This window comes from Gastrolobium bilobum, unplaced genomic scaffold (assembly GCF_033153095.1).
Source record: "Gastrolobium bilobum isolate Gb01-03AN ecotype WA unplaced genomic scaffold, APGP_CSIRO_Gbil_v1 utg6459, whole genome shotgun sequence".
In the NCBI taxonomy this organism is placed as follows: Eukaryota; Viridiplantae; Streptophyta; class Magnoliopsida; order Fabales; family Fabaceae; genus Gastrolobium; species Gastrolobium bilobum.
The window spans coordinates 103,337-129,982 of record NW_026895412.1 but is presented as its reverse complement, the minus strand read 5'-3'; the positions used below and the strand labels follow the sequence as shown (position 1 = coordinate 129,982).

Here is a 26,646-nt window from a genome sequence, read left to right as displayed (position 1 = left end):
TTGACAGGGACTATATTGGGTCACTCACCCTTTCATGCAACGGTCACATGTCCAAACATCCAACTAGACACAAGGCAGCTATCAATACGACGTCGTTTTCTCTCCACGTGGGCAGGACGTTAGTGACTCAGCCACTTAACGTTCCAGGTGGCGTCCGTCAACAGGGCCGTCACTTTCCACTTAACAGAAGGATAAACGTGTCCCTTTTTTTTTTAAATGAAACACTGAAATGTGACTTTTTTAAACCGAGGGACTAAATTGTGCTTCGCAAATATTTCCAGGGACTAAAAAGGGTATTCACTCAAATTTTATTTATTGTTTCTTTCATCTTCACTTAACAATTAGAATAGGCGTTGCAAGTGGCATTGTAGTAATGTACTCCAAGAGCACCTATAATGGTTTCTATCACCATTGAATTTCAATATTCATATTTTGCCCACCATTCTCCTGAAAGAGAACAAGTATAACACGCCATTTTTCGCCATTAAAAAAGCTGGAGTTATGGGTCTCTTTGAATCATGTTTTCAAAAATAATTTTTTAATTTTTAGAATAAAAAACAAAAAAACTTATTTAACAATGCTTGTTTTGAAAAAGCAGTTTTAAAAATTATATCTACTTGTTAGTTTTTAGAATTAAATTTAGATAACATGTTTAGTTGTTTTTGTTTTCTACTTTGACTTTTAACTTTTAAAATAAAACAAAAAATAGAAAATATTTATTTTATTAACTACTTTACAAAATAGTTTCACCTTTCAAGAACAAAAAAAAAAAAAAAAAACATCACACAATCAAATAGGCTAGTTTCTTCTTCTTTTTTCTCCTTTTTTACCCTTGTCAAACAAAAGTCATCTAGAAAGCACGAAGACAAATAACTAAGGAGTCTAAACACCCCTCAACAAAATAGCATGGTAGAAAGTATAAATTATCACTTATTATGGTTGATTCGTCATCATCTGAGTCTCCTCGGTCTACATCCGTGCACGAGCCTAAGCCTTCCGATCCTACCACACATGTCCTTCCTAGACCATACAGGTGGGAGGTACTTCAGAGGAAGACACAACGCACACATGTTTCACAGACCGTGTGGAACGAGGATAAAATTCGAGCACTGAAGACTCAACGCGGTAAACTGCATGGGGGACCCCCTCGCTGAGTACCTTACACAGGTCGGTTTCATACATGTGGCATGCATGCGTCATATTCAGGTATGTATTTTAGAATGTAATGTATTATATTTTGTTCACACTAATCTTTATAAATTAATGAATTGTTTACATATGAATTAATAATGTCTTATGTATTTCAGATTGATTTTGCCTTTATCAGTGCTTTGGTCGAGAGGTGGAAACCAGAGACACACACCTTTCACATGACGCAGGGAGAGATAATCATTACCTTACAGGACATGGTGGTTATACTGAGATTGCCTACTGATTGGCAAGTAGTTACCGGACGTACCGCATTGGATTAGTCAGCCGCGTGGGCACTGACCTCTTTGGTGGTGATCTACGGCAGAATTGCTAGTAATCGCTCTTATCAGTGCTTTGATAGACTGCGTGCCCATTGGGGTTCAGTTGCTAAGCATCCTGAGGAGGTGAGGTGTTACACTAAGGTGCACATTGCATGTTTATAAGCAGCATAGCTCCTCTACGACAGATCGAGGGTGCAAAATTACATGCCCCTACATTCCATTGCTTGGAGGAGAGTTTGAGGAGATTTGAGGATATAGTTGGGGGTCTGCAGTTCTCGGGCTTTTGTTTAGACAGTTGTGCGAATGTACAAATCTGAGCAGATCAAACATTGGAAGGTTCCACATTTTTCTTCAGATCTGGGGTTGGCTCAGATTCCCACCATTGCTCCCCCTCTTCGTCATCCTACTCAGCCGGAGTGGCACTTCAGACACTGATATGTCTTATGTATTGCCTTATTCATTACCTTTCCACGAGTATTATAATTAATGTTTATGTTAAATTTAGAAATCAATTTTAATGTTTTAGCCCCCTTCAGACCACATGAGCAGTCTAGGTAATATGTGGAGAATTGAAAGCAACTGACCTCATGGGTAAAATTACATCTTCTGCTCCGGCAATATCCACGTATAACTCTAAAAAATCTTTTCTTGACTGGTTGAAGAATTCCTCCATTACCATATGTACGTCTTCATCATCCATAACTTAAAAGCCCATGTATTGTTCAGATTGCCATAATCTTGCCATAACCAGAGTGATAGATTGGTTACCTTCGAGAGCTAATTTTTGATGAATTTTCTGATGCAGCTCGCCAACTGTTAAGTTTTGCTTGATACGTGATGGTCTTTTCTCGCCTTCAAAAATTACGTCACGTCGACATTCCACTTTCCTACCATTGTAATATAGAAAAACACGAACAGAATCAGAATGTTAACTCATTCTTAAATATATTAACAAAAAACATAAAAGAGAGTATGAATAAACAAGTGATAATGTATGTAAGAGTTATGATGGAGAAGAGTTATGAAGAGTGTGGAGAGGAGAAGGGTTTAAATAGGGGAGAACTGGGTTAATCACGCCCAAATAATGCAGGTTAGAGTCCCTGGTCACGCCTCGCGTTGGACATGTCTCTCTCATCATAACTCAAATCCCATGCAGGGCGTGTCTCTCTCCTAGGTCACGCCTCATATAAGGCACGAGTGGTCACGCCTTATTTTGAGTGTGACTGAGTACAATAGATCTGTAATTAGTTTCAAAATAGCTATGTTTTCGTAAATAGTTATTAAAATAACAATATTTTATTTTTTTTTCATTCCCTAAATGATATATATACAACATCAATGTGGTTTTCTAAATAAAGATTATATCAATTCCGTTCTTTAATAATAAAAAGTGACATCAATTAATTAGCTCTTTAATTAAAAATTCTATTAATAATATTCTAATTGTTATTAAAATATAATTTTGCTATGCTTTTATCATTAAAGAACCAAATTAGTGTCTATTTTAAAATTTTAATGTTAGTTAAATCTTTCAGGAACTAAAATGATAACTATTTTTATAAAAATGACAACTATTTTATTTATATTGTAATTTCAAGGAGCTACTAAATCTAAATAAGAGTTTACACAAGGAGGACAGATTCACTCCAAGAACCTCATGGTCCTCTGTTTATTATATGGATTTGATTATCTACAAGTTTATCAATTTCATTGCATTACATTCCTTGTTAACAACCTGGTAGCGTATTTTGAGTAAATCAATTTTGAATTTCAACCTCAATCGTGGGTTATTGTGTGCTCCGCCCAATTCTATTCCCTTGTAAATTTTGACTTTGACCCTTTGATGAAACCAATGCCCTGAGATCCTCTCAAATATAGAGGGTAATGTAGGAGGAAAAAGTGAACTATCTGCATGAACCTAAGTTGAAAGCTACGAAATTGAAATCCTTTGATAAAACCTTTGTATATTCGCTCGAGCTTCTACAGATTTGAGCCATAAAACGTGTATAGGCAGTATAGCTTTGAGATAAATAGTTATCTCAGAATAATATACTAAATTAATTAAAGCATATCATGTCACAAAAAAATTGAAGTATATTTTAGTGGAAAAATACAAAGTTATAATCATTGATTGAAAAATCAATCACTATAATTATGGAGTGTGGATTCTCTCATGTGTTAATTAATACAATCATGTTATGTGAGATAATCTTAATCATTTATGGGTAAATCAACGATGATAATCTTATTACTCTCTATTCTATTTTTCTCTCTCTCATTCTCCATCACCGTTTATTTGCCTATGACTTAAAATCTTCTCACATGACATAATTATGTTAACTAACACATAAAAGAATTCATTCCTATAATTGTGGTAAAATATATGAACATAAAAGGGCATACTTATAAGGAGGAAGTGAAGTCAATTCTTGTATTTTTGCAACAAGGAGCAACTTTGCAAGCAGTCTTATCATTGTATATTTACGAAGAAATTGTTTCCTACATTCAAATCATTAATTTTTCAGTCACAAATGAGTAATTTTATCACAACTTCAAGCTGGCCTCTATAGTTAGCTTTTAAGGTCGTATTCTGATGGCAAAATGGCTAGAGATGCTTGAGTTGATATACCTCCTAATTTTACCAAAAGGAAAAAATTACTCACAATCGACATCCATGATTTTCTAATTTTTGACCTTAATACGTTACCACTCACTTTTTTGGAAAGTCAAATTCTACCATTCCAGTATATAAAACAAAAAATAAAAAGAGTCTTGATAACGTTTGAAGCATTGAACTTCTTTTCTGTCCTTTAATATCAGGACTAAACAATCTTCTGTAATTTTAGATATATTCGTTCGGCAAGAAGCTTTTTTTAAAAGTTAAAAATGTCTTTGCCATTTTAGATGATAATCAAAGATGACATAACAAGAACGAAATGGGAAAAAAACAAAAAAGAAAATGAAAAAAAAGAAACAAACAAACAATCAAAGAAAGCTGATCTCCCAACTCCCATTTTACACGAACTTTAGTTGTCATCGAATGAAACCAAAATATTAATTAGAACAAGACTCTTCCTCTCCAAAGATCCTTCCCTTGTGTTTTCCGCTTAAGTTTTTGTCATGAAGTGACATAGAAACAAATATAAGAAACTGATTGAGCAACCTGATACTTCCTCTTCCAGAATTCTTTTCATTTAGAGAAAGATAAACAGAGAGAATGGTAAGCATCAAAAGGGAGAAAGGAGTGCTAAAATTGGTGCATCCTGGTAGATACATTGAGGTTCACAAAGAACCAATAAAAGCAGCAGAGATTATGAGGAGGAGGCCAAGACACTGCATTACTAGGCCAGATTTTTTTGAGTTCCCATATATTGTGGTTAAACCCGAGTCAGTTTTGCTTCCTGGTAGTGTGTTCCTCATTGTTCCTAATCGTACAATCTATGACTTGTTAAAAGCTAAAGGGCAAATCAACCAATCACCCATTTCACAACAAAACCAATATCCCAACAATCATGTACCTCAACAACTCAAACAACACTCTCAAGTCAACTTCTATGATGGCATGAGTTCCATACCCCACAAAAACAAGCAAAACATTAAGGGTCAGTTTGTGAGAAGGGAAGAAAAGCTTCATACATCCAATTATCTAAGTAAGACAATTTCTCCTGATATGGTGAATGTGTGCAAATATGATTGGAATGAAAGATCGCAGGTGATTAGATATGAAGACACCCAGAAGAAAATGGAACAAGAATTACTTGACGAATCAACTTTTGAGTTTAGACCTTACGAGGCAGTACAATATTATCATCATAACCGCAGCAAAGACAAAGGGACAGGACTTCACATGAAAGATGTTACACTGAAGTTTGTGTCTAATGAACAAGTTAGCATGCTGAAATCCTGTCTAAGGAGACCCGATAGTATTCGTAAGTCGCTTAATCTTAAGGTATCGTTCAACATACCAATCGAGGAAGAGGAGCAACCAAGGGATATTCACTGAGTTTAAGCCTTTGAGGCAAAATTGTAGCACGACTACAGTCTCTATTTCTACAACAGCTTGGATAAAATTGTCACTTGTTATGGTTGTTCTGTTTATCCAACAAACAACATATCGCACTGTCATTCATGGTTGCATAAATGTTATTTTTGCTGGATATCAAATAAAGGTTCCAAAACTAATGAAGCAATCACAAAGGATATATAGCAATCACAAAAGATATATACCCTTATCTAAGGTGGCTGTAGAAATATTTTTTCCACCCTTGTATGGTTATGATTTCTCATATTTAATGTTTTCACATCAAATATGGAGAATCATAATCATACAAAGATGAAAATAAATATAACCGTTAGATCAACATAATCGATCTAACGGTGAAATTGATTGGTAGTAACACTAATTGGTTGTTACAATATCCTACCCCATATATATATCCGATTAATAAATCATAACCGTACAAAGATGGATCAATAGTAATGAAGGAAGAGAGAGAAAAGGAGAATCATAATCATTCAAGGGTGAATCAAATAATATAAAGAAATAAATAAACAAAACGACGTAGTTTTAAGGAGGCTGGAGATAAGTTATATATATATATATATATGAGAGATCATTTGACTCCGGAGTAAGACTTATAATTCTTACTCCTCATCTTAGTCGTTGATTTCCGTCCAACCAACGGTTATAGTTTAGGAAGTTATATTAATTAATTAATAATTACAATATAAATGACAACCGTTGATTTCCATCCATCAACGGCTCAGATGCGGAATAAGACTTAAAAGTCTTATTCTGGAATCAAAAGAACCCTCCCTATATATATATATATATATATATATATATATATATATATATATATATATGTAAGGATAGAAATTTTTGACATCGGTGGCGAACAAAAAGTTTGACATCTCATCTGAAAATCGTTGATCTTGTCTTAATCAAACGACTCTGATTTGTAAGCATGTGACGTCATTGATCTGACTTGATCTGACGGCCCTCAGATGAGGTGTCAAAGAATCTTACCTCATAATATATATATATATATATATATATATATATATATCTGTGTGTGTGTGTGTGGGGCAGGATATTCTTACACTAGTGTAAGAGTTAGAAGTCTTACACTCAATCTTAACCATTGATCAACTTGTATCCAATGGCTCTCATTACTAAAAAATTAGAGCCTTAGATATAAGTGGGATCAGCGGACAAGATTAAGAGTGTAACTTACACTAGTGTAAAATGATCCTGACCCTATATATGTGAGGTTTTGTCAAGTCACCCCTTATAATTATGTATTTCGTGGAATACATAGTTAGAATATTAAAATTATTTTTTTTCTCTCTCTTTAGAAACTTTTTAGAAACTTGTCGGTTGACGTGGAGAGAGAGAAAAAAAGTAACTTTAATATTATATCTATATATTTCCTGAATAACATTAGGGGATGGCTGGAGATAAGCTTATCTTAAGTTTTCCCATATATATATATATATATATATATATATATATATATATATATATATATATATATATATATATATGAAAAATCATATCTAAAGTTGTTGTAGTTGCAGTAATAACAGGTGTATAGTTATGATTCCTCACATGTAATGCTTTTATTTTTTGTACGATTATTATTTCCTACATTAAATACTTTAACCTATATATATGGAAAATTTTCGTCACTGATGCACGTAAAGTGGCTGAAAAAAATCGAATTTGTATATATAATTTTAGAGTCACGGGAGATAACTTATTCTATTGAATAATTTTATCTCATGTTATATCATAAACACTTTCCCAATAAATAATGGGTTTATCCTTTTTGCTGCAACATTAGATAAAGTTATCTTCAACAACCCAAAACTATATCGTTTTGATATTTGAGAGAATTAACGGAGTGGTTTTGATAAAATTCATATAACAAATAAACAAAAAAAAAAACTCTTAAAATATCCTTCATTCATTTTCTCTATCCCAAAACCAAATAATTTTGGAGTTATTGTACATAAGTTTACGAGATATTTTGAACAGTGACCAGATTGTCACTTTTTTATAGCCAATGATTTTGTGACGCGTGGCATACTTTCGCAGGAAAAACTGACTGCCACGTGTCAATGGCGGACCGAGGAAATTATATTTATGTCTGCACATTTAGTGGCGTGCTGTCCCCGAAATTTTTTTTGAAACAAAGTTTTAAATGCATTAAAAATAAAAGAATATAAACAAGAAGGGTTTATATCCTCATGTTATATAAACCAGATTTTTTGTCATGTTAAGAAAAAAAAAGATCAATTCATTGAATTATGTTCCCTCCCACTTTCTTTAATATTAGCTTGTCTTTTTCTTAACATGATAAAAAATTTAGTTCATATAACATGAGGGATATAATCCCCAAATAAAAAAAGAAAAGAAAACTTTAACTTAACATAAAAAAAATACTAATCAACTTAATGATATAAAAACACTAAAACATAAGCAGTAAATAAGATGTATTTCTTTCTTTTTTTTTGGAAATATATGTATTTCTTTCTTAGTACATGTGCTTGCATTCTTGGCAATCCATCTACTAAAATTACTCCTTACATTTCTAATTAATTAAAAAATATATCTCTTCTTTACTAAAAAAAATATATCTCCAAATTTATGTCTGCATTTGCCCACATTGGCAATTGAGCAGGTCTGCCAGTGTCACGTGTCCAAGTTCGCTGCGACTGGTAACGAATTATGATTGGTGATTGATACTTTAATTGTGATTAGTGATTGGTGACTGGTAACGACGTCGGGGAGAAAATCAAGGTGTTTTTGTAATTATAATATATTCCAGGGTTATATTACTCTTTGTCATTATAATCTTTTAATCTTATAACCCAAAACGACGTCGTTTTAAGCTCACTGGAGATAACTTTATCTCCGGTGACTGGAGAAATAATTTTCCATTAATTAAATAGTCATTTTTCTTAGTTTTCTTTTTTTGATTGTGATTGGTACATAAATTCTGATCGGGCAATAAGATTGTGCCACATAATACACCAAGTTCGCTACCCTTGGTAGCGTAGCTTTTTTTGCGAAAGTATGCCACGTGTCACGAAATCATTTGCTACCAAGTTCTCTTCGGAGTGAACTTAACGTGCGGCAGTCTGATAAATTTTACTGTTCGCATTAGGGGTGTTCGCGGTCTGGATTGGATCGGTTTTGAAGCAAAAAACCATCCGATCCAATTCCTTCGGTTTGGTCATTACATCATCCGATCGGTTTGAATTTTTTTTCAAATCCGATCCAATTTTTTCGGTTTGGATTGGATTGGTTTTCGGTTTTTTGAAAAGCCAAAAAAACAGAACTTATAAGAATTATTTTTAGAAAAATGAGTAGTATTATTTGTCATGGATCTTTTGTATTGGTAGTAGCAGAAAATTTTGACAATACCGTAGTAATAAGTCTTCCAAAATCACTAATAAAAAAAGTAATGAATTCTTTTACAGAAGTCACTGTTTTACTACTTATAAATTATAATGGCTGCAAAAGTGGCCACTATGAACACTGGCCAAAACACAGCTTCTACAAAAAACTTAACCATGTATACTAGATTAACGAAAGTAATCCAGAAATTCCATAACATAGTAAACTTGAAACATAAAACTGAATTCTTCTTACCCATACATAGATCATTGGCATGAATACTACATTAACAAAAAAAAAATTGGTAGAAAATAAGTTTGGATCGGTTTGGATTGGATCGGTTTTCAACATCCAAACCGAAAACCGATCCAATCCAGTAAATATTTGCGGGTTTTTTCGGTTTTCGGTTTTTCGGTTCGGTTTTTGCGGTTTGAATCGGTTTGGATCGGTTTATGAATACCCCTAGTTCGCATGACAGTTTGATATATAAATGCAAAAAACGTGGCACATTAGTCACTCTTCGAAATATTTTTCCAATATATAATCATGAAAAATGTTATATTTACAAATCTTTTGTTTACAAACTCTTAAAATTATGCTATGTCTGATCGGTAATACACTCTTGAATAGAGTATTACCTGTCAAACATAATATAGTTTGTAAATTTATAAAAAAATATTTATCGATTCAACCCTACTCAATAATCATAAAAGGAAATTTTTTTAAATGCAATTATTAAGTACATTTTATTTTTTTATTTAAGTTTTTTAAAATACTTATTATTCAGTTGGGTTAGGGTTTTGTTACCTTAAACCCTGATCTCTACTCGAATCTATCCCTACGAGCACACACCAGCCACACACAGCCGCCCCAGCCACACACAGCCTGTGCCGCCGGCGCATTCTCCTCCTCTCTGCACATATCAGGTACCGTATATTTTTGCTTTCTTTCTTTCCTTTTCCTTTTTTCTGATAATCGCAGAAAATAGTGATGTTTGGTTCACATTAAGTTTAAATTGAAGAGGAACAATGACAAGCAGTAAATGGAACTTCTAAACACAGAAAAATGCCGCTTTTAAGCTTAAATGACACCAGAAATTTCTGATTTTTTAATTTTTTTTTTCATGATGGGTTTTGAACTTTTAGTTTCAAGCTTTGACTTTCTTTAGTACCAAGTCCATTCTCCTAAAATGTAGTTTGGCTGAGATTTTTTGTTTAGTCCTGTTAGATTGTCCCTTTAGGTTATATCCTGAAAAGTTTTAACCACACGAAACCAGATTTGCTGCTGATAATTGGTTTTATACAAGATTTGAAGCTGTTTTATAGTAAAACATTTCTTTAGTTCTAAATTTTTTACATAAATTGTTCTCTTTCTTCTGCGTGTTAAATTGTGTGGAATTTGAGTAATTATGTTTTAAGAGGTTCATATTTCTCGTATAACATTGTGAATGAGTTGATGAAGAGTTAGGAACCTTCGCCATCACAAAGTCTTTGATATTTTGACTAAAGTTGAAGTTGTGATGATTTATATGTTCTGGGATCTCTCACTTTTCTTTAACTTCATAATCTGTTTCAAACTTATGATGACTTACTCTCTATTTGGTAACTTGCAGGTGTTCAAAAAAGATTTTTGTATTTGTATTTCAATTTGATTGCTGGAAAGTCACTTTGCACGGAGATAAACTTGGTTCAAAAAGGTTGGATTATGACTTTAGTGATGATCCTTCTACTTTAGGTAACATCTTCATCCTACTTAAGGCCTATTTTATCAATTTTTTATTATGCCCTGTATGTATAATATCATCACATTCCGTGAATGACTGTACAAATCTTCCATGTGCTATTAACAACTGGTTCATTTGATTTGACTCTAAATCATGAATTATTCAATATTGAACTGATAACAAAATAAAGTTAGTAAATAAAAAGGTACTTACTGGGGTGGGGGGGTGGGGGAAATGCTGAAGAATACGCACCTAATATTAGATTGTATATGCATAAGAGTTAAGACTTGGGAATACTATCAAGCATATTCCGGTTGAAGAGTCATTGATATACTTGTATTTTGTTCTTTGCTTAACTTTTTCCAAGAGACGCCTATGTCTCAATTTCGCTTGTTTGGGACTCTAGGAGCTAGAATTCCAGGGTAAGCAGTTTGCTATTGTATGTATGAATGTTGCACCACTGGTCAGCATATTTATAATATGGTTTAGGTGACTAAATCAAACATGCCGATTGTGTTTGTCATTATTAAAAAAATAGAAAATCAGAAACATCCTTTTCAGTGATTATCAAATTACAGTATCAGTAATTAAGCTCTGGCAGGTTAATTTATTTGCATCATGCATGTTTGCTTCTCTGGTTTTAACAAGTGCATCTTCTTAATTTGCATTAGTTTTCCAATGGTGAATAAAATAGTATTTTTTTAGCTTCTCTAATTTCTATCTTTCTATTTCTCAATTTTTTTATTATTTAGGCGGATTGACTTGCAAACCTGCCATTAAACAAGACAGGCTGGTGTTTTCAACCCATTTTTGAAAATAGGGTCAACCAGTCCCATCACATTTTTGTCAGGTTAGAGGCAGGGCTGGGTCTGGTCTGCTTTGCACCTTAGGACCCTTTAATTTATAAAATGAATCAAGCCAAATAAAATTTTACAAAGCTTATGTAAAATGCGAGTCCAAATGGGCAAACTCGTTCAACATAAATGATCAGTGAACCTGACAAGATATCTACAGACATCAACCTACAATGGACCCTTTTTCATTTTGCTACAAAATAGTGAACCCCTATCACTCTGGCTTTGTGCCAGCCCCACATGCCTATTGGCCACCATCCACCACCATCCCGTCTGTCCTTGTGTTGATTAGAAGGTTAAGTGAGTCTCAGCTTAAAGAGGGTGAAGCCTAAAGCACAGAATAACTGTTTCTCACCAAGTGTTGCAACCCTTTCATTTCAAGGGTGGAACTCAAAAGGCATAGGAAAACCCTTTTCTTCTTGCAATCTGGCCTCAAGTATCTCTTTGTTAGTCGTCTTTCAGTGCTTCAATCTCTACCTAATCTCAAGAAAAAATATGCAATCTTTGGACCATTGGATGCTTGAGATGGTGCCTTTATAATTGCCGAAGCTAATCATACAATAACTTAGATCCCTCTGATGTTTTTCTTTTCCTGCATTTTCTTCTTTTTTTCGTTTGATAATTGATTGGTTGATAATTTTTTTTTTTATAATTTTGCGGTTTAAAATTATATGAAATACTGATAATGCAGGCAGAAAAGATTATGATTTGAGATTTTGGGTTCGTGTTTTAATTTTGAATGAACACTTCAAGGCATGTCAGTGTGAGGAAGCCGGGTTTTGAGACTTTAGATGTTCACTTATTCACTTTATGGCTTATGTATTTGGAATCTTATGTTGATAAATATTTTAGATATCAATGAAATGACTTGCACAGCTCTTAAATATATAAAATCACTTTTCAGAGCAGTAAAATATCTTTTCATTATTGTATAATACACCTAAAGTGGGCAAGCCTAGAGCAGTGGTAAAGCTGCTTCTTGATGGCTGAGAGGTCAAGATTTCGAATTAAGGAAACAGTCTATTTGCAATAATGCAAGGGGGTTGGAATTGGGTTTATTGTATAATACACCTAATGACAAGACAGGGAGCAGTGAGTTTCTAGGTATAGACCTTTAGTTATTATCTATTTCCTATCAATGAAAATGGCTACAATGGTGTGTGTGTGTGTTTAACTTCCAGTATATGCAGAGACCTATAGTTTTAATTGAAACTGTCGGATTTCATATATCCACGTACAGAATTGATACCAACTAGTGGGTAGAAAGTTTCTGATTAATGGAAATCTATGATAACTTCTATGAAGGTAGTCATAAAGTGACACTAAAATTCATTCCAAGGCTATGACATAATGGTTTGGTTTATGTGATAAAGAGTTCCCCCTGTCTTTAGAACCACTTGTGACAACTTTTGAAAAGTTTCCATGGCTTTGGATGATTGGCATACTTGATTTTTAAGATAAAAATGGAATACTAATGACATAACAAAACAATAAGCTCTATAAAGAAATGGACACATGAGAAATTTGAAGAGGAATGTACTATGAGTGTTTTTTTTTTTTTTTGGTTATTAGTAAGAGGGTGAGCTAGAGCGGTGATAAAACTACTTCTTTGTGACTAAAGGCACAAATTCAAATCCTGGCTCTGTTGCATTTCCAGATTTGGCCCTGTTATTGGCTGTTTCACTTCATATCTCTCTGATAGAGCAATGTCAGGATGCAGGTCCTGTTCATTTCCCCATTGTCTCTTTCTTTCTGTTCTGTTCTAGACCCCAAAAATCACGTTTGTTGCTGGGTTCTGATCTGTACTTGCGGTTTCTGTGTTCTGTTCATGCTTCTGATCGGTTCTTTGCTTTCTGTTTGTTGAATTATCATGCTTTGTTATTTTGTTTGCTTTTTTATGGAGTAGGAACGTTGAAACTTTGATTATAGACATGTTATTGAATAATGCTTGTGTATTATTGTTGAAATAGGTAAACAAGTTTACAAGTTGAGTTTACATGTGCTGAGTTTGACAACCTTGCTAAAAAGTTACCAAATTTTGAAAATAAAAAGAAAATATCACTCCTTTCCAACCATCAGGAGGATCAAGTTCATAAGCATGTCCCTCTAAATTCCACTAAATCAAAACCCTGTCTTTTAGGATGGATATTTCCTAATTTAGGCCATACTTATTAATCTCGGATAGCAGCGCATAGCGGCTCACCCTCCAAATTGCTATAGCGGATAGCGTTACAACGCTACTGTGCAAAGTGTACCTAAGTGATATACTAAATTGTACTTCACAAATATAAAACTTAAAATATGAAAATGTGACATAAAAAACAAATTTGAAGGATCTCAAACTAAAACATAAATGATTTCAAACATTAAAATTCAAATCATAAGCAAATTGAAGGAATTAAAGTCTCAAATAATGTAACACAACAAAATAAAGTGGCAAAATTAGTCAAAATTCAAACTGCCACTTAAGTGAAATGTCAAAATCAAAGAACTTAAGGAACTAATCATAATTGAAATCATGAACATCCAAATCTTCATCTTTACTTTCAATTGTATCTAAGTTGTAAATCTCTTCCTTCTACGACGAGAACATTTTTGCATAAACTACTGTAATGGCGCAATAGCGCCGCGATTCAGCCGCAATAGCGGCCGCTACATCCGCTACACTTCGTCTGACCGTAGCGGTGCGGTCTGTGGCGGCTAGTCGCTGCACCGCAACGCAACTCCGCTATAGCGCACTATAGCAGGGCTATTCACAAGTATGATTTAGGCACTGGGGTTTTTTAGAATATGGTGATTTCAGATGGATCGCATGGTAGATAGTGGAATCCATTACAGAGTCATACTTTCAGTGAGTTCATTCAATGTTGGACTACTCTCACTGTTTAGATGTACAATGGTTGCCCTTTCGGTATAATTCCTTAATTACTCAAAAAAGGAAAATGGTTTGGAACGTATTGTTACCGAAGTGGGTTTTGAAGATGTTATGTAACTTTTGTTTTGTAGCTTACTTCTTTTTTCTTGATCCATATGATATAATTTTCTTGATGCTTCAATAATTGAAGACAGGCTATCACATTGGTGGGGTGGTATCCCACGTCTTGGATTATATTAGAAATTTCTGTGGTTACACAATACTCAAAATCTCCACCATTTGCTCATGTCTGGAAAGAAAAAATTTAATTTATGACATCTGGATTCTGAATTAAATAGAGTATTTGTTGGATGTGGCTTCATATACACATGTATGGTTTAAGATGTTCTCAGAGTTGACTCTTGACTAGCAAGTGCAGAATAAATTTTTTTCTCCGTTGGCATGTTTACTCATGCTGTGATGCTATGGTGTTCGATTATGAATGTTACTGTCTTCTGTTTTCTCAACTAATGTGGCACGTAAAAATGTCATTGGTTATGCAGTTTTTTTAAATTATCGATAACTGGAACAACACAAGCAGAGGACATGGCAAATCAGCCAAAAAATGAAAACCAGCAAGCAACAAGTTCCCCCACACCTATCCAGAAAACTGAGGGTCAAATAGCCAGTGGCATGTCACCTGTGGGCTTGATAGATTCATTGGAAAAACAGTATCAAAAAATCAAAGAGAATGCAGAAACTTATCCTTATGTATGGGCTTCTTATATTCTTGTATATGGTGGCTTTGGTCTCTGGACTGCTTATAGATGGAGAAGGCTTCGCAAAACAGAAGAAAGAGTACGAGTTCTTCAAGAAAGACTGCGTCAGAAAATTGAAGCTGAAAAATCTGCTAATTCTACCAAAGTGGTTGAAAAGGGTTCTACATCATCTGAAAAGCCTTCCAATTAGCCTACAGTCACAATAATCCTTACAAGGGCCAGGTAGTCTAGTTTCCTGGGGCATGAAATAAGATTTTTTTTGGCTCCTCTAAACAACTGAATCATTGGAGGAAGTTCTCAACTATATTAAGCTTTGTAGAAATTGTTAAAAATTATATCTGATATTTTTCTTTCCAAAGTTCTGTGATGTCTTTATTTTACACAATCATTGGAAGCACTGCACACTGAATACTGTTTGCAGATATTCAATTTCAATATTGAGACAATTTTCGTGTGAAAATTTAATATTTACTATGGTAACAAATCACTGTTGTATACTGCATATGTTCTATACAATTGAGCACCATTTCAAATTGATGCGTTAATCGGGTGAAAAATCTGTCTTATTAACTCTTGCTCTGTCTTCACATAACTGTATAAAATTTATCTTATGAGACATTCTTATATTGACCATGCTCACTTTAATACCAGTGTTTTAATGTGTGCGTTACAATAGGTCTCACGGGTCCTAATGTAGGCCCAGACCACTTAAAAAATCCTTTCCTTATTTTCATGTCTTATGTACTAATGATCCTGTATTAATTGGTGTAGCATGTTTTTATTCTTTTGGTTGAATAATGTAGCTTCAGAAATGGCAGTGCTAATGTTAAGAAATTTGCAGATGGACTGTGTTGAAGGTAACTCAAATATACTATAATGTGTATTTGGATAATGATGGCATTAAGTCTTGAAACTATAATTTTAAGGAAATTACCTCACAACTAGCTTGCTCCTAGTGGCTCAATGCAAGTATGATTATTAAGCAGTTCCATTAGGTTGAATTGGGGTATAAATTTGATAATAAATTTGAGAAAATGAAGTTATTAATATACTAATAAATGCAATTAATCCAAGTCATTAGTATGTTTAGCCTGGTGGAAAGGAAACCAACGACATTTCATGGTCCTTGGCAAAGTTAGGGTTAAACATACTTATGACTTGGATATAAACAGAACAGGTTGGGTTATGTATTTTAAACCACAAATCCAACATAACCCGTTTATATGTGGGACGGGTTAGGGTAGGGTGGGTCAATTTGCTGGTCACTTTTTAAAAAAAAAAAAATATTAAATGTTAAATTATGATTTGATTAGTCTATGTGAATGACTTATGTGATAAACAAATTTTTTCGTTTAGGGTCATAATGTTGTTATTTTATTGGAAAAGTTATTTTTTATTCACTTTTGATTCTTTTGGGGAAAAAAGAAGAAGATTAACACAAAAAATAAAAGAACAATAAGCCTGTTTTTGGATTTAAATATTAGTATCCATACAAATCAAACTAGAAACTTAAGAAATTCTTATTACATGATGCAAATGCAATAGTGTGTTCATTTACAAATATTCATATGCTTGATGTTATTATTTTGTTAAATGAAATTTAAATCATTTTTTTGTCTTTGACTTATTGCTTGATGGTTCTTTTAAATTTGAGAAATATTTAGATATTAGAAATTAGAAATAAAAGATTAATGTGAATATGTTTATTTATTTATTTTTTAATATTTTATATTTTATGCGGACTGACCCACTGATCTGTCTCAAAACAAGGTGGATTATTATTTTTAACTCATCCAGTTTTTGATGGGTTGAAGACAGAGCAAGGCAAGTTGACTCGTTTTGCTAACCCTGAGCTAAATTATTCTTCAGCCTGGAGCTATTTAGCATAAAAAGTTTGTTACGTAAATAACAAGAACGACTCGTAAAGATAGTCTAGGAAAGAGGGAAACAAGAGACTAGAAGAAAATTTTGACGAGTGAACGTAAAAGATAAATGTGTGTTTTAACGACAGAATGAAAATGGAGGGACCCAATCTGGTACTTTATTGCACAATCTCTCAACAAAATGTATATGTATAAAAATTTTAAAAATTGATCAGGTTCATTTGAAGCATTTAAAATTTTTTATTTCATATAATTCATGTCATTTTATTTATTTATGCTTTTAAGGAGATTCCAATCAACCCCAATTAATTTGGGATAAAAGTATTATTGATCTTTCAAGGGAACACCAAAATATTATATGATAATGTTCATCAATGTGTGACCGTTTTCATTACTTGTTAGAGAACAAATTGCACAGACAATGAAGAGTTAAGAGAGATAGGGACAGCATTTGGGAATGATGCCTCTTGTCCAAAATCAAAGGTGACAATTATCCAAATATGAATTGATAGATCCTAAGGATATTCGAAAATTAAAAAGTATATGCTAGTGCATTCCTTAACACAAACCAAAGGGGACAATTATCCAATTCGAATTGACAGATCGTAAGGATATTCTGAAAATAGAAAGTATATGCCAGACTCATTCCGTTAACACAAACCTTTGTTGCTTCGTATGCTTTTTCTAGTGTTGATAAAATATTATTTGATTTTCACATTCTCCAACTAAAATGGAAAACATACCATGAATATTTCAAAGTGTTTGATAACTTTTCTACTTTTAAGTGTAAGTGAAAATATTTCGGCCATCATTTACTCACCAAAATTTCAAGACTTTAGAATGTGCACGTGGGATAAGTCTCAAAAACTAAAATAAGGCTGCGCATGACAATCATTCTGATTTCTGGCACTGTTTCTGAAAAGAAATGATTCTTTTCTATTTCTGTGTCTTGGAACAATTCTGAGAATCAGAAGTACGTTTGTTAACATATTTTATTTTTATTCTGCGAATCAGAATTACGTTTGATAACACAATAAAAATTTATTTCTTTACTTTTGTTTATAGATTTCATCCACTGTATAAAATAGCAAATGACAACAAATTTTAACCGAAATGCCAAATTTTATATTTAAAAAAATTCTATAAAAATTTATAATATTTTATTATATAGTTTTTTTTTTTTTACGACAAATGCTAATATATAGTTTTAACTATTATTTTTTAATCATCTTCACAATTCATATTTTTTTTGTTTCTCATTTCCTTGACCATTTTATTTTTTAATATCATATTATTACCTTAATATTAATGTCGTGTGTGTCCCATATGCTATTAGTCATCTTCCGCTGATGACTGAACCCTAGCTTTATTTCTACAAACTAATGAGGCTATTAATTAATAATGCACACAACAATAAACTGTGGTGTCCACAATAAAATCAATAATTCACCAAATGAAACTTCGCCAAAAGCCATCTCTTTGCGTCCTAGCTCCACATAATCGTGCCCGTGGACATCAACAACATAACGATCCAATGGAACCTTCCTGGAAATATCGAGGTTGCTGGGGAAAAATACCAAAACAAACACACCTTCAGAATTCTGATTTCTTGAAACTTCTTTGTTTTTTCTTTTTTTCATTTTTAAATGTTAATAATAATTTTTCTTGAAACTTAAAACATACCAAAACATTCACTGTAACAAGGAAAGACGAAGATGTTGAGAAGATTAAAATAATTGGTGTTGCATTCGCATTAGATCCAAGATTAAAAATATTTGGATGTTTTGTTATGTTATGTTGCAGTGGGATGGGGAGGTTTCCATCTGGGGTTCTCGAACAACACCGATCCTGAGCCAGGTTCGCTTTGGAAATGTCAGGGCACACCAAAAAGGCAAAAGAGAGAGGGAAGATTCTGCGGTGAAGGAGGTGGTGGTCTGGTGATATGTTGAAGGCCGGTGATGGTTTGGTGTTGGTGTATGAGGGGTATGAGAGAGAGAGAGAGTGAGAAAACTGATTCTATTTTTGTGCCAGGAATGAGAAAGCAGGAATTTTTTGATTCTTTTTTTTGTTTCCTGGCACAAAAATTAAACCGGTTCATCTGGAGAACAAAAGAATAAACCGGTTTTAACAAACGAGTTTCTCATCCATTTTTATTCCCAGGAACAGAAATTAAAAAAAAAAAAACTCATTCCGAAAAGGTTGTCATGCACACCCTAAACACTTCGGAATGTGTCCTTCGACCAACTTTCTATTATTTCACCATAACAAAATTATTGATTTCAATAAAAAAAAAGTTAATCACTTAAGTAATAATCACTAATAACATGTTAAAATAACTAACATTACTTCCACATTGTAATGTCACTAATATGGCCGTTAAAAGAGCTAGAGATTTTTGGCCAAACTTGTGTACCCATCTATTTTGATAGTTGGATATTTGTGTAAAAGCTTATTTAATAAAAATAAATCAATTCAAAAGTTTGGTCGAGTCTATCGGACTGGCACGGTATTCTAACTCTTATTTTTATTTTATATTTCTTATATTAAATATTTATTAAATTCAACCTAATTTTTACTTCCTCCTCGTGATCCATCGTTATTTTCACTCCAAGTATTTGGGTTAATATTTTTTTTTTTTTTTTAGTCCTTATGATTCCTTGTGTACGCTCAAACTAAGATTGTAGATATTTTCGTGTGGAAATGCAATCATTCTGCCCTTACCTTGTATGATATTATAATTGAATGTCATAAAGAAAAAATAGAAAAGTATTAATTTACTTAATTTAAATTGTTTTTATATCTTACGATATTATAATTGAATGTTAAAAATAATCTAACTTGTTTTTTTTTATGTAGGAGGAGACAACGTCGCGATATATTAAATTATTGATATTAATATATTAAATTGTTTACGCAAAATTTGTATTCTTTGATCTTTTGGATGTGCAAAATTTTGTACAACTTTAGTTTAATGGTTAACCAGACCTTTTTGAATGATTTTATTCTAAATTTTGTTGTTTAAATATACATTGAACTTATGAATCTTTATGAAATTATTAGTGTTGTTGATCATATATTCTGTTTGGATAAAATTTTGTCATCTTATTTTTTTTAATAGGCTAAGCCAAACTTTTATTTTTTGTAAATAAGTCAGTCCACATGTTAATAATTATATTCATAACAGGTTGCAGGGTTAGGTGATCCGGGACCACTGAGTAAATGGTGATCCAGGACCACTGAAATTCTTGTCCAAGACGAAATTATTTTTGGTGCTCCATGTCCTATATGGTCCTTCCATTCAAGAGGTGACACTTAGGTAAAATGTTATTTTTTATTTATTCTCTTTCCTCTCTCCTCATTAGTTGTATAATTTTGATTGGTCCGGACCACTGAGTAAATGATGATCCGAACCACTAAAATTCTTCTCCAGAGTTAGGTCGATCTGATACATTTAAACACAAACGTAACCTTTCAAGATCAAAACTCAGTCTGGTCCGGCCCATTAACACCCGAAAGAACTAGATAAAGAACCAAATTTCAAAAACGAATTATATTTTCAATTGCTGTATTTTTATTTTATTTTTGGTAAAGCGATCTATCATTAGTTGAATTCAATGTAATTTTTTCATTATAAAAAAAGTAATCCTTGTATTTATTTTGGAAGTGAATCTTCTCATAATATTTAACATGGAATGATGGTGTTAAAAAATCATAACTATACGAAAATGAATCAATAATATAAAAAAAATATTGAAATAAATAATTACAAAATTATTACCATTAATTTAACTTTATATAGTCATAATTCCCCTAAATAATCATGTCATGTTAAATATAAGAAGACTCATTCATTTATTTTTATAGTAATTTAATATTGTACTCTTGTGCAGGTATTGACTGGTTATCATGCAAACAGAGTTTGAATGAATCACTGTCTGACATTGGAGGCACTCCTTGTGGGGCATATAGAATGGTTAAAAAGTCTTCAACGTTAAAACATCAATGCCAAATTTTCAGCTTGAGGACATTGAAGGATAAGTACTCTCTACATTAACTCTCCATACCATGATAGTCCCTACTGAATTATAGACAGAAAGTAAATAAATTACAGAAAATATGACCTACAAATTAGATATACTTACCCCTACAAATCAGAAAGACTCCTAACTCTAAACTACCCAGATTTCAGAAACATGTTCTAAACAGACCCTTTTCCTTAAACTAGTTGAACAAGAGCCTCAAGCAATCTGAATGGTTAGTGAAAGCTGCTAGTTGTTAAATTACAAGTCTAATAGCATTGCTTGAACTCCATATGACTAAAGCTTATCCTAGTTAAGTACTGGTACCCATTCGTACCGTCCTGGTAGAGGTACTTCATTGACAATGTCGAAATTGTACCTGTAAAAGTATAGACATTAGCATATTACATAAATACCTCAATAAATGGGGAATAAATCCAAATAAAAGTACAATATTAGGTGAAAACAAATAAAAGGAAAAATCCAATTAACTAAGCTCCCTCTTTTGCAAAGATAGGGATAATAATCAATTATACGCAGTCTTATCCCTCATAAGAAGTAACTTTATTGCTGCTCCAAGACCATACTCAGAGAAAAACCAAAAAAAAAGAAAAGAAAAAATTGGGGTAAAAGAATACACACTTGTCCATAAATATTGTTCGCTGTTGCTTCTCTGCATAAGAGAAGAATTCCTCCACCTCATAAGCCGTTGGAATATTTCTTTGCATGTGTTGATGGATTATTTGATGAGTTCTTTGCCTTGTGGTTGAACCAGGGGTATGAATGGCATTTGAATCCCTTATTAAACTACAAGGTGTGCTTTCCCTGGTGCTTCTGTTGAATGAAACAAATTAGTAATGAAAATAGCTTAGCAAAAGAGAGTTTCCTCACACATAATCTCTATAGTATGGAACTAGAGACAAATAGCTACTCTAAAAAAGTAACTAGCATTTAAATGGGACAAGCACTAACTCAGTGGGCTCAACCACCAAAAAATACAAAGAAAGAAACGGCCAAATCTTTCTCAGTCTCCGCAAACCCAAGCAGTAACCCAAAACACAACAATATACCACTAGGCCCCATGTACATGAAACGTCGTTTCTAACACGAGTCAAAACTCAAAAAATGAGTTATAGCTGCTCCTATTACTACTAAAATCCAAAAAATTTCAACGTTAAATGCATTTTGGAGTCACGACAGAAACATTTCTAATTACTCAGTTTTCTATGTTCATCAAAATCTTGAGGGAAATGCAGCAAGATTGTAAAATCACAATTACTCAACAACTAGATCTGCAGAGAAAATTAATGTCCATCAATATTCTCTAAGCTACAGAAATTATTTACCCTTTTTTTTTGGTTCTATTCACTTAAAAAAAAAGATTGAGAATTTATCAACTGCATTAATGTAAAGAGATATTTATAGCAAAAAAGTTTTTTATTTTTTTTCTTTTTGGGCACGTATGGCAAATAAGATATATTAATAATAAAGGGATTGTAGTTTCTCATTTAACATGACACCATCAAATTTCCTACACACACAACATTTTGTGGGACCTGCACTTTTTAAAACAAAAAAAAATTAAAAAAGTTAAGGCACGCAAAACGAATCTCTATAACATTACACAATCACTTTTTCTGCAACATAACTCTTATAAAACCTAATAATAAATTACGTAAGAAAGGCGGTTCAATTAAAGAGTGACATGTAGATATCAACACAGAGAAGAAAAATACAAGTTGCTGTAAATAACTATACTGAGGGGTATGCAAGTTGCAGAACCTATCACAAGTCACAGGAGTTACAAATCTGAGCAACCTTTGTGCTCAGAGACCTTTACCTCTGTACCCAGATTTGACGGAGTAAGAAATCAAAACAATGACATGAAAGTTAGAATGCATAAATAAAAATTCAGGGACTAAGACCTCACAAGAATTAATAATAATATAAAAAAGTAGAAGATGCAAAAAAGTTGCGACTTTTGAGATGGAATATATCATATCAGCCGCATTCAACAATTATGAAACTCTCTTCTTCGAGAAATTCTCATGACTCTCACTCCGCTAAAAACGTAACAATTGAAATAATATAAAAAATCAATACAATCACAAAAGAGTGAAATAGCATAAACAGAACAAATTTGAGGAATAAGAGCGCCCATTATATATATAATGCGGAATATTAATCTTACGTTCGTAGGAAACTAATTATCTCATATCATAAACATAAAATATATAAAATTCATTTATTTATTTATTTATTTAAATAAAAATGAGCCTCAAATGCTGTATTTATAACATAAGATACTAATTTATTAGAACAAAGTAAACTAGTATTTCCCATCTATAAAAGCAAAAAAGTTGTGACTTTGAGGGAAATTATATTTAATTACATCCCACATATGACAATTCTGAAAACCCTCTTCTCTGCTCTTCCCTTTCTATCTGCCTCCAGGCGAAAAGAAATGCACATGAAAATACACTTTATGAAAATTCTCAAAACCATGGAAACACTTACATGCAACTAAAAAGTTCTCAAAACCTTTCTGGTTTTTCACATGTATCCACTTCATTTCGAGCAAGAACAAACAGAAAGAGCTACACAGCACACACAAATAAAGAGCAAATAATCCCAAATTTTTGTTTAAAAAAAAAAACAGAGATACCCACAATTAAAAAAAAAAAAAAAAACTGTAATGCTGGAATATTCATACCCAAAATAAATAAAAGCAGAGAGAAAAAATGATAAAATAGAAGAAAGGAGGAGATATCAGAATTATATATATACCTATCTCTGCCTTCAACCTCCAACAAATTTTCTCCAAAAGAACCATCCATACCCACATCAACATTCTCCTCTTCCACAGAAAAAGTTCCCAACTTTTCGTCTCTGGGAGACGACGCCGTTTTGGCCGAACTCTCAACAAACCTCGAATTCGCAAGCGCGCTTTCCCTACAACACTTACGGGGCTGCTCCGGCGGCGGAACCTTACGGAGGCGGCGGCTCCGGAGCTGGAGGTATGAGGAGGAGTCCGGAAGTTGCGGCGGAGATTTCTGAAGAGCGAGTGTCTTGGCCCTCGTGCGAACCCCGAGTGGGGAGGAAGATACGGAGGAGGAGGATGAGTGAGTGGAAACCTCCATGATAACGGCGGCGACGTCGCCGGCGATTTTGGATTTCTTCATGTACTTTCCCATTTGGCTCCTTCTTTCTTCTTCAATTTCAGGGGAATGCCAAAACAACACAAAACAAAAAAAGAAAAAAGAAAAAAAAAGTTTTGGGGTAAAGTGTATGTGAGAAGAGTAAGGGAGAATTCATGAAATCAAGTGCAGGTAATTGATGCCATTAGTGAAGAGAGAGAAAAATACAGAAAAGAGAGAGAGAAGAGGCCAATCTGTCTACGTTGGGCAAAAGTGGGGGGAAAAAATGTTTAGGGTTGGGGTTTTTAAGGGGCAGGGACCGCAGTGTTCTCTCTCTCTATATACATATATATATGAAAATGAATTGTAAGAAAAAAATCATCATCCTTTGATTATCTATTTCAATATTTTAATTAAGAATTATGATTTTATAATTATTTATTTTAATATTTTTCTCTCTTTTTTTTTTATTATTATTGATCTATTTTTTCATGATTTTAATTCCTCCCGTAATCATGTTATAGTATTTGATGTTTGTCATTTTAAATGACATAAATTATGTTATTTTAGGAGAGAGATAGACACAAAAAATGAAGATCATGGAAGAGAAAGTGAGTGATTTTTTCATAATTTTGATTCCTCCCGTAATCATGTTATATGTTTGATGTTTGTCATTTTAAATGACATAAATTATGTTATTTTAGGAGAGAGATAGACACAAAAAATAAAAATCATAGAAGAGAAAGTGAGTGATTTTTTAATTTAAATTTTAAACAAAAAAAATATTTTATGTCTATCTCTATCTTAAAATGACATAACTTTATGTCATTTAAAATAACAAACATTTTTCTCTCTTTTATGTGAAAAAATTCATATATATATATATATACATATATATATATATATATTAATTTAGTTTTATTATTCAATAAATACCTAAAGATTATAATAATTTCCAGAAAAATTATAAATCGTATGCCAATAAAAAAAATAAGATTTAAAGTGCAGCTATATATATATATATATATATATATATATATATATATTGGTAAACAGCTATATTTCTTTTAACTATAGCATCAATAGAGTCACAGGGAGAGCTTCACTTTGATATTATATTATATTTTTTAAAATTATAAATTTCATGTCAATTGTTATTATTTGAGCAACGAAAAATATAGATTTATAAAAGTTATAGACATAAAAAAGTTGTAAATTTTTATTATTTAATTTATAATTTATAATTTAAAAAAAGATAGTACGTTTTATTTTATCTTATTTTTAAAGAAAGTAACGAAATTAACCGGATTCTATAGATTCTGATTTTATCTATATATCAAATATGAATATACGATAAGTACTGAAATCAAAATTAAACTCTTTATGAAATTTCTAAAACTACGTAAAGTTGGTTTTTTTTTACGGTACCAAAAGTTGGTTTATTTTAAATGTATTTCTCTACACTAGAGTTAATTAGACTGCAAAATTTGTATTTTTAGTCACGCTTTTCAAGCTTTTTTTTTCCAGTTACAAACAAAAAGTGTATCCCATTCTTTTTATAAGTTCAATAAGTATTGCTTTTTCCAACTTTTAATAAATCTATCTTTTCTGAAGCTTTATCTTTAGAGGGAAGCCCGTGCCATGGAAACTTTTTTGGTATAATAATAAGTCCCTTTTACGATTAGAGTTCATTTCAAATTCAACTAATAAGGAACTAAATACATGTTTGGTTAACAAGTTTTGACTAATGAACACTTTGGAGTTGTACTATTGGTGTACAGAGATATCTTCAGTACTACGTGAGTATTGAAGACTCAATGCATCATTTACTTAATTTGAAAAAAATAGTATTTTTTTTTACCGTTTTACCTTTTCTTGTATGGTTATTTTTTCCTAAACCATCACAATTTTCTACTTTTAGTAAAGAAGTACCAAAGAAGTGCTCTTGGTATACAAAATGTGCCCTATGTAGGGTGAAGTATGTTGATATAGGAGGTGCTCATAATGACAATGGTAGAGACCAAAGCACTAGTGAAGCTTCCCATATTGTGCATAACGGGAGTATGTGAGAGTGGCTAGAATAGCTCTTCATGGTAGCTGCGCATGAAGTTGAATGGAGGAGAAGAAGCCATTTCCTCAATGTGAGAGGGGGTACTTAGAGTGGGAGCCCTAGTCAACCTAGCCTTTTCAAACTGGGCATGTTGAACCCCTGCCAGTGTGCAGGGGCAACCATGTGCATGGGGAAGAAAGGGAATCCTATGTCACCTTCTAAAAGTGGACTTTTTAGATTGGACTCAGTGGTTGGGCTTATGTATGTGGGCTATCTAGAACAGGAGTTAAATAGTTTCTTCCAAAAACAAAAATTTGATTCAAACATTTAGGAATTTTGACCATGAGTAAGTGTAAATTGTAATTAAGAAGGAACCAATTAGTCAAGGAATAAAACAGTTTTTAAATTTATGTATAAAAAAAATTAAATTTATTTTAAAGTGTAATTCTATTTTATCGTAAGTTTGAATT

The 26,646-nt window shown here is 32.6% G+C and overlaps 2 protein-coding genes across 2 annotated transcripts; one reads left to right on the top strand and one right to left on the bottom strand.

Annotated features, from left to right (window-relative positions):
* Positions 1–9,672: 9,672 nt before the first annotated feature.
* LOC133310170 (uncharacterized) lies at positions 9,673–15,484 on the top strand. Its single transcript, XM_061511073.1, has 3 exons — positions 9,673–9,803; positions 10,490–10,611; positions 14,872–15,484. Exon 3 carries the CDS (start codon positions 14,915–14,917, stop codon positions 15,275–15,277), a length of 363 nt encoding a protein of 120 aa, XP_061367057.1. The 5' UTR covers positions 9,673–9,803; positions 10,490–10,611; positions 14,872–14,914; the 3' UTR covers positions 15,278–15,484.
* A 5,548-nt stretch (positions 15,485–21,032) lies between these two features.
* Positions 21,033–24,427, bottom strand: LOC133310158 (cyclin-dependent kinase inhibitor 4-like). Its single transcript, XM_061511064.1, has 3 exons — positions 23,777–24,427; positions 21,632–21,823; positions 21,033–21,368 (listed from the first exon to the last, which is right to left on the bottom strand). The coding sequence occupies exons 1-3, from the start codon at positions 24,181–24,183 to the stop codon at positions 21,299–21,301; spliced, it is 669 nt and encodes a 222-aa protein (XP_061367048.1). The 5' UTR covers positions 24,184–24,427; the 3' UTR covers positions 21,033–21,298.
* Positions 24,428–26,646: the final 2,219 nt, after the last annotated feature.

Bases quoted from the DNA above. Each gene is read 5' to 3' on its own strand.
- LOC133310170 (XM_061511073.1), top strand. From the start codon at position 14,915: ATGGCAAATCAGCCAAAAAATGAAAACCAGCAAGCAACAAGTTCCCCC.
- LOC133310158 (XM_061511064.1), bottom strand. From the start codon at position 24,183: ATGGGAAAGTACATGAAGAAATCCAAAATCGCCGGCGACGTCGCCGCC. The intron at 21,824-23,776 runs GTATATATATAA...TTCATTCAACAG, and splicing joins GAGGTTGAAGGCAGAGATAG to AAGCACCAGGGAAAGCACAC. The intron at 21,369-21,631 runs GTGTGTATTCTT...ATACTTTTACAG, and splicing joins CGAACAATATTTATGGACAA to GTACAATTTCGACATTGTCA.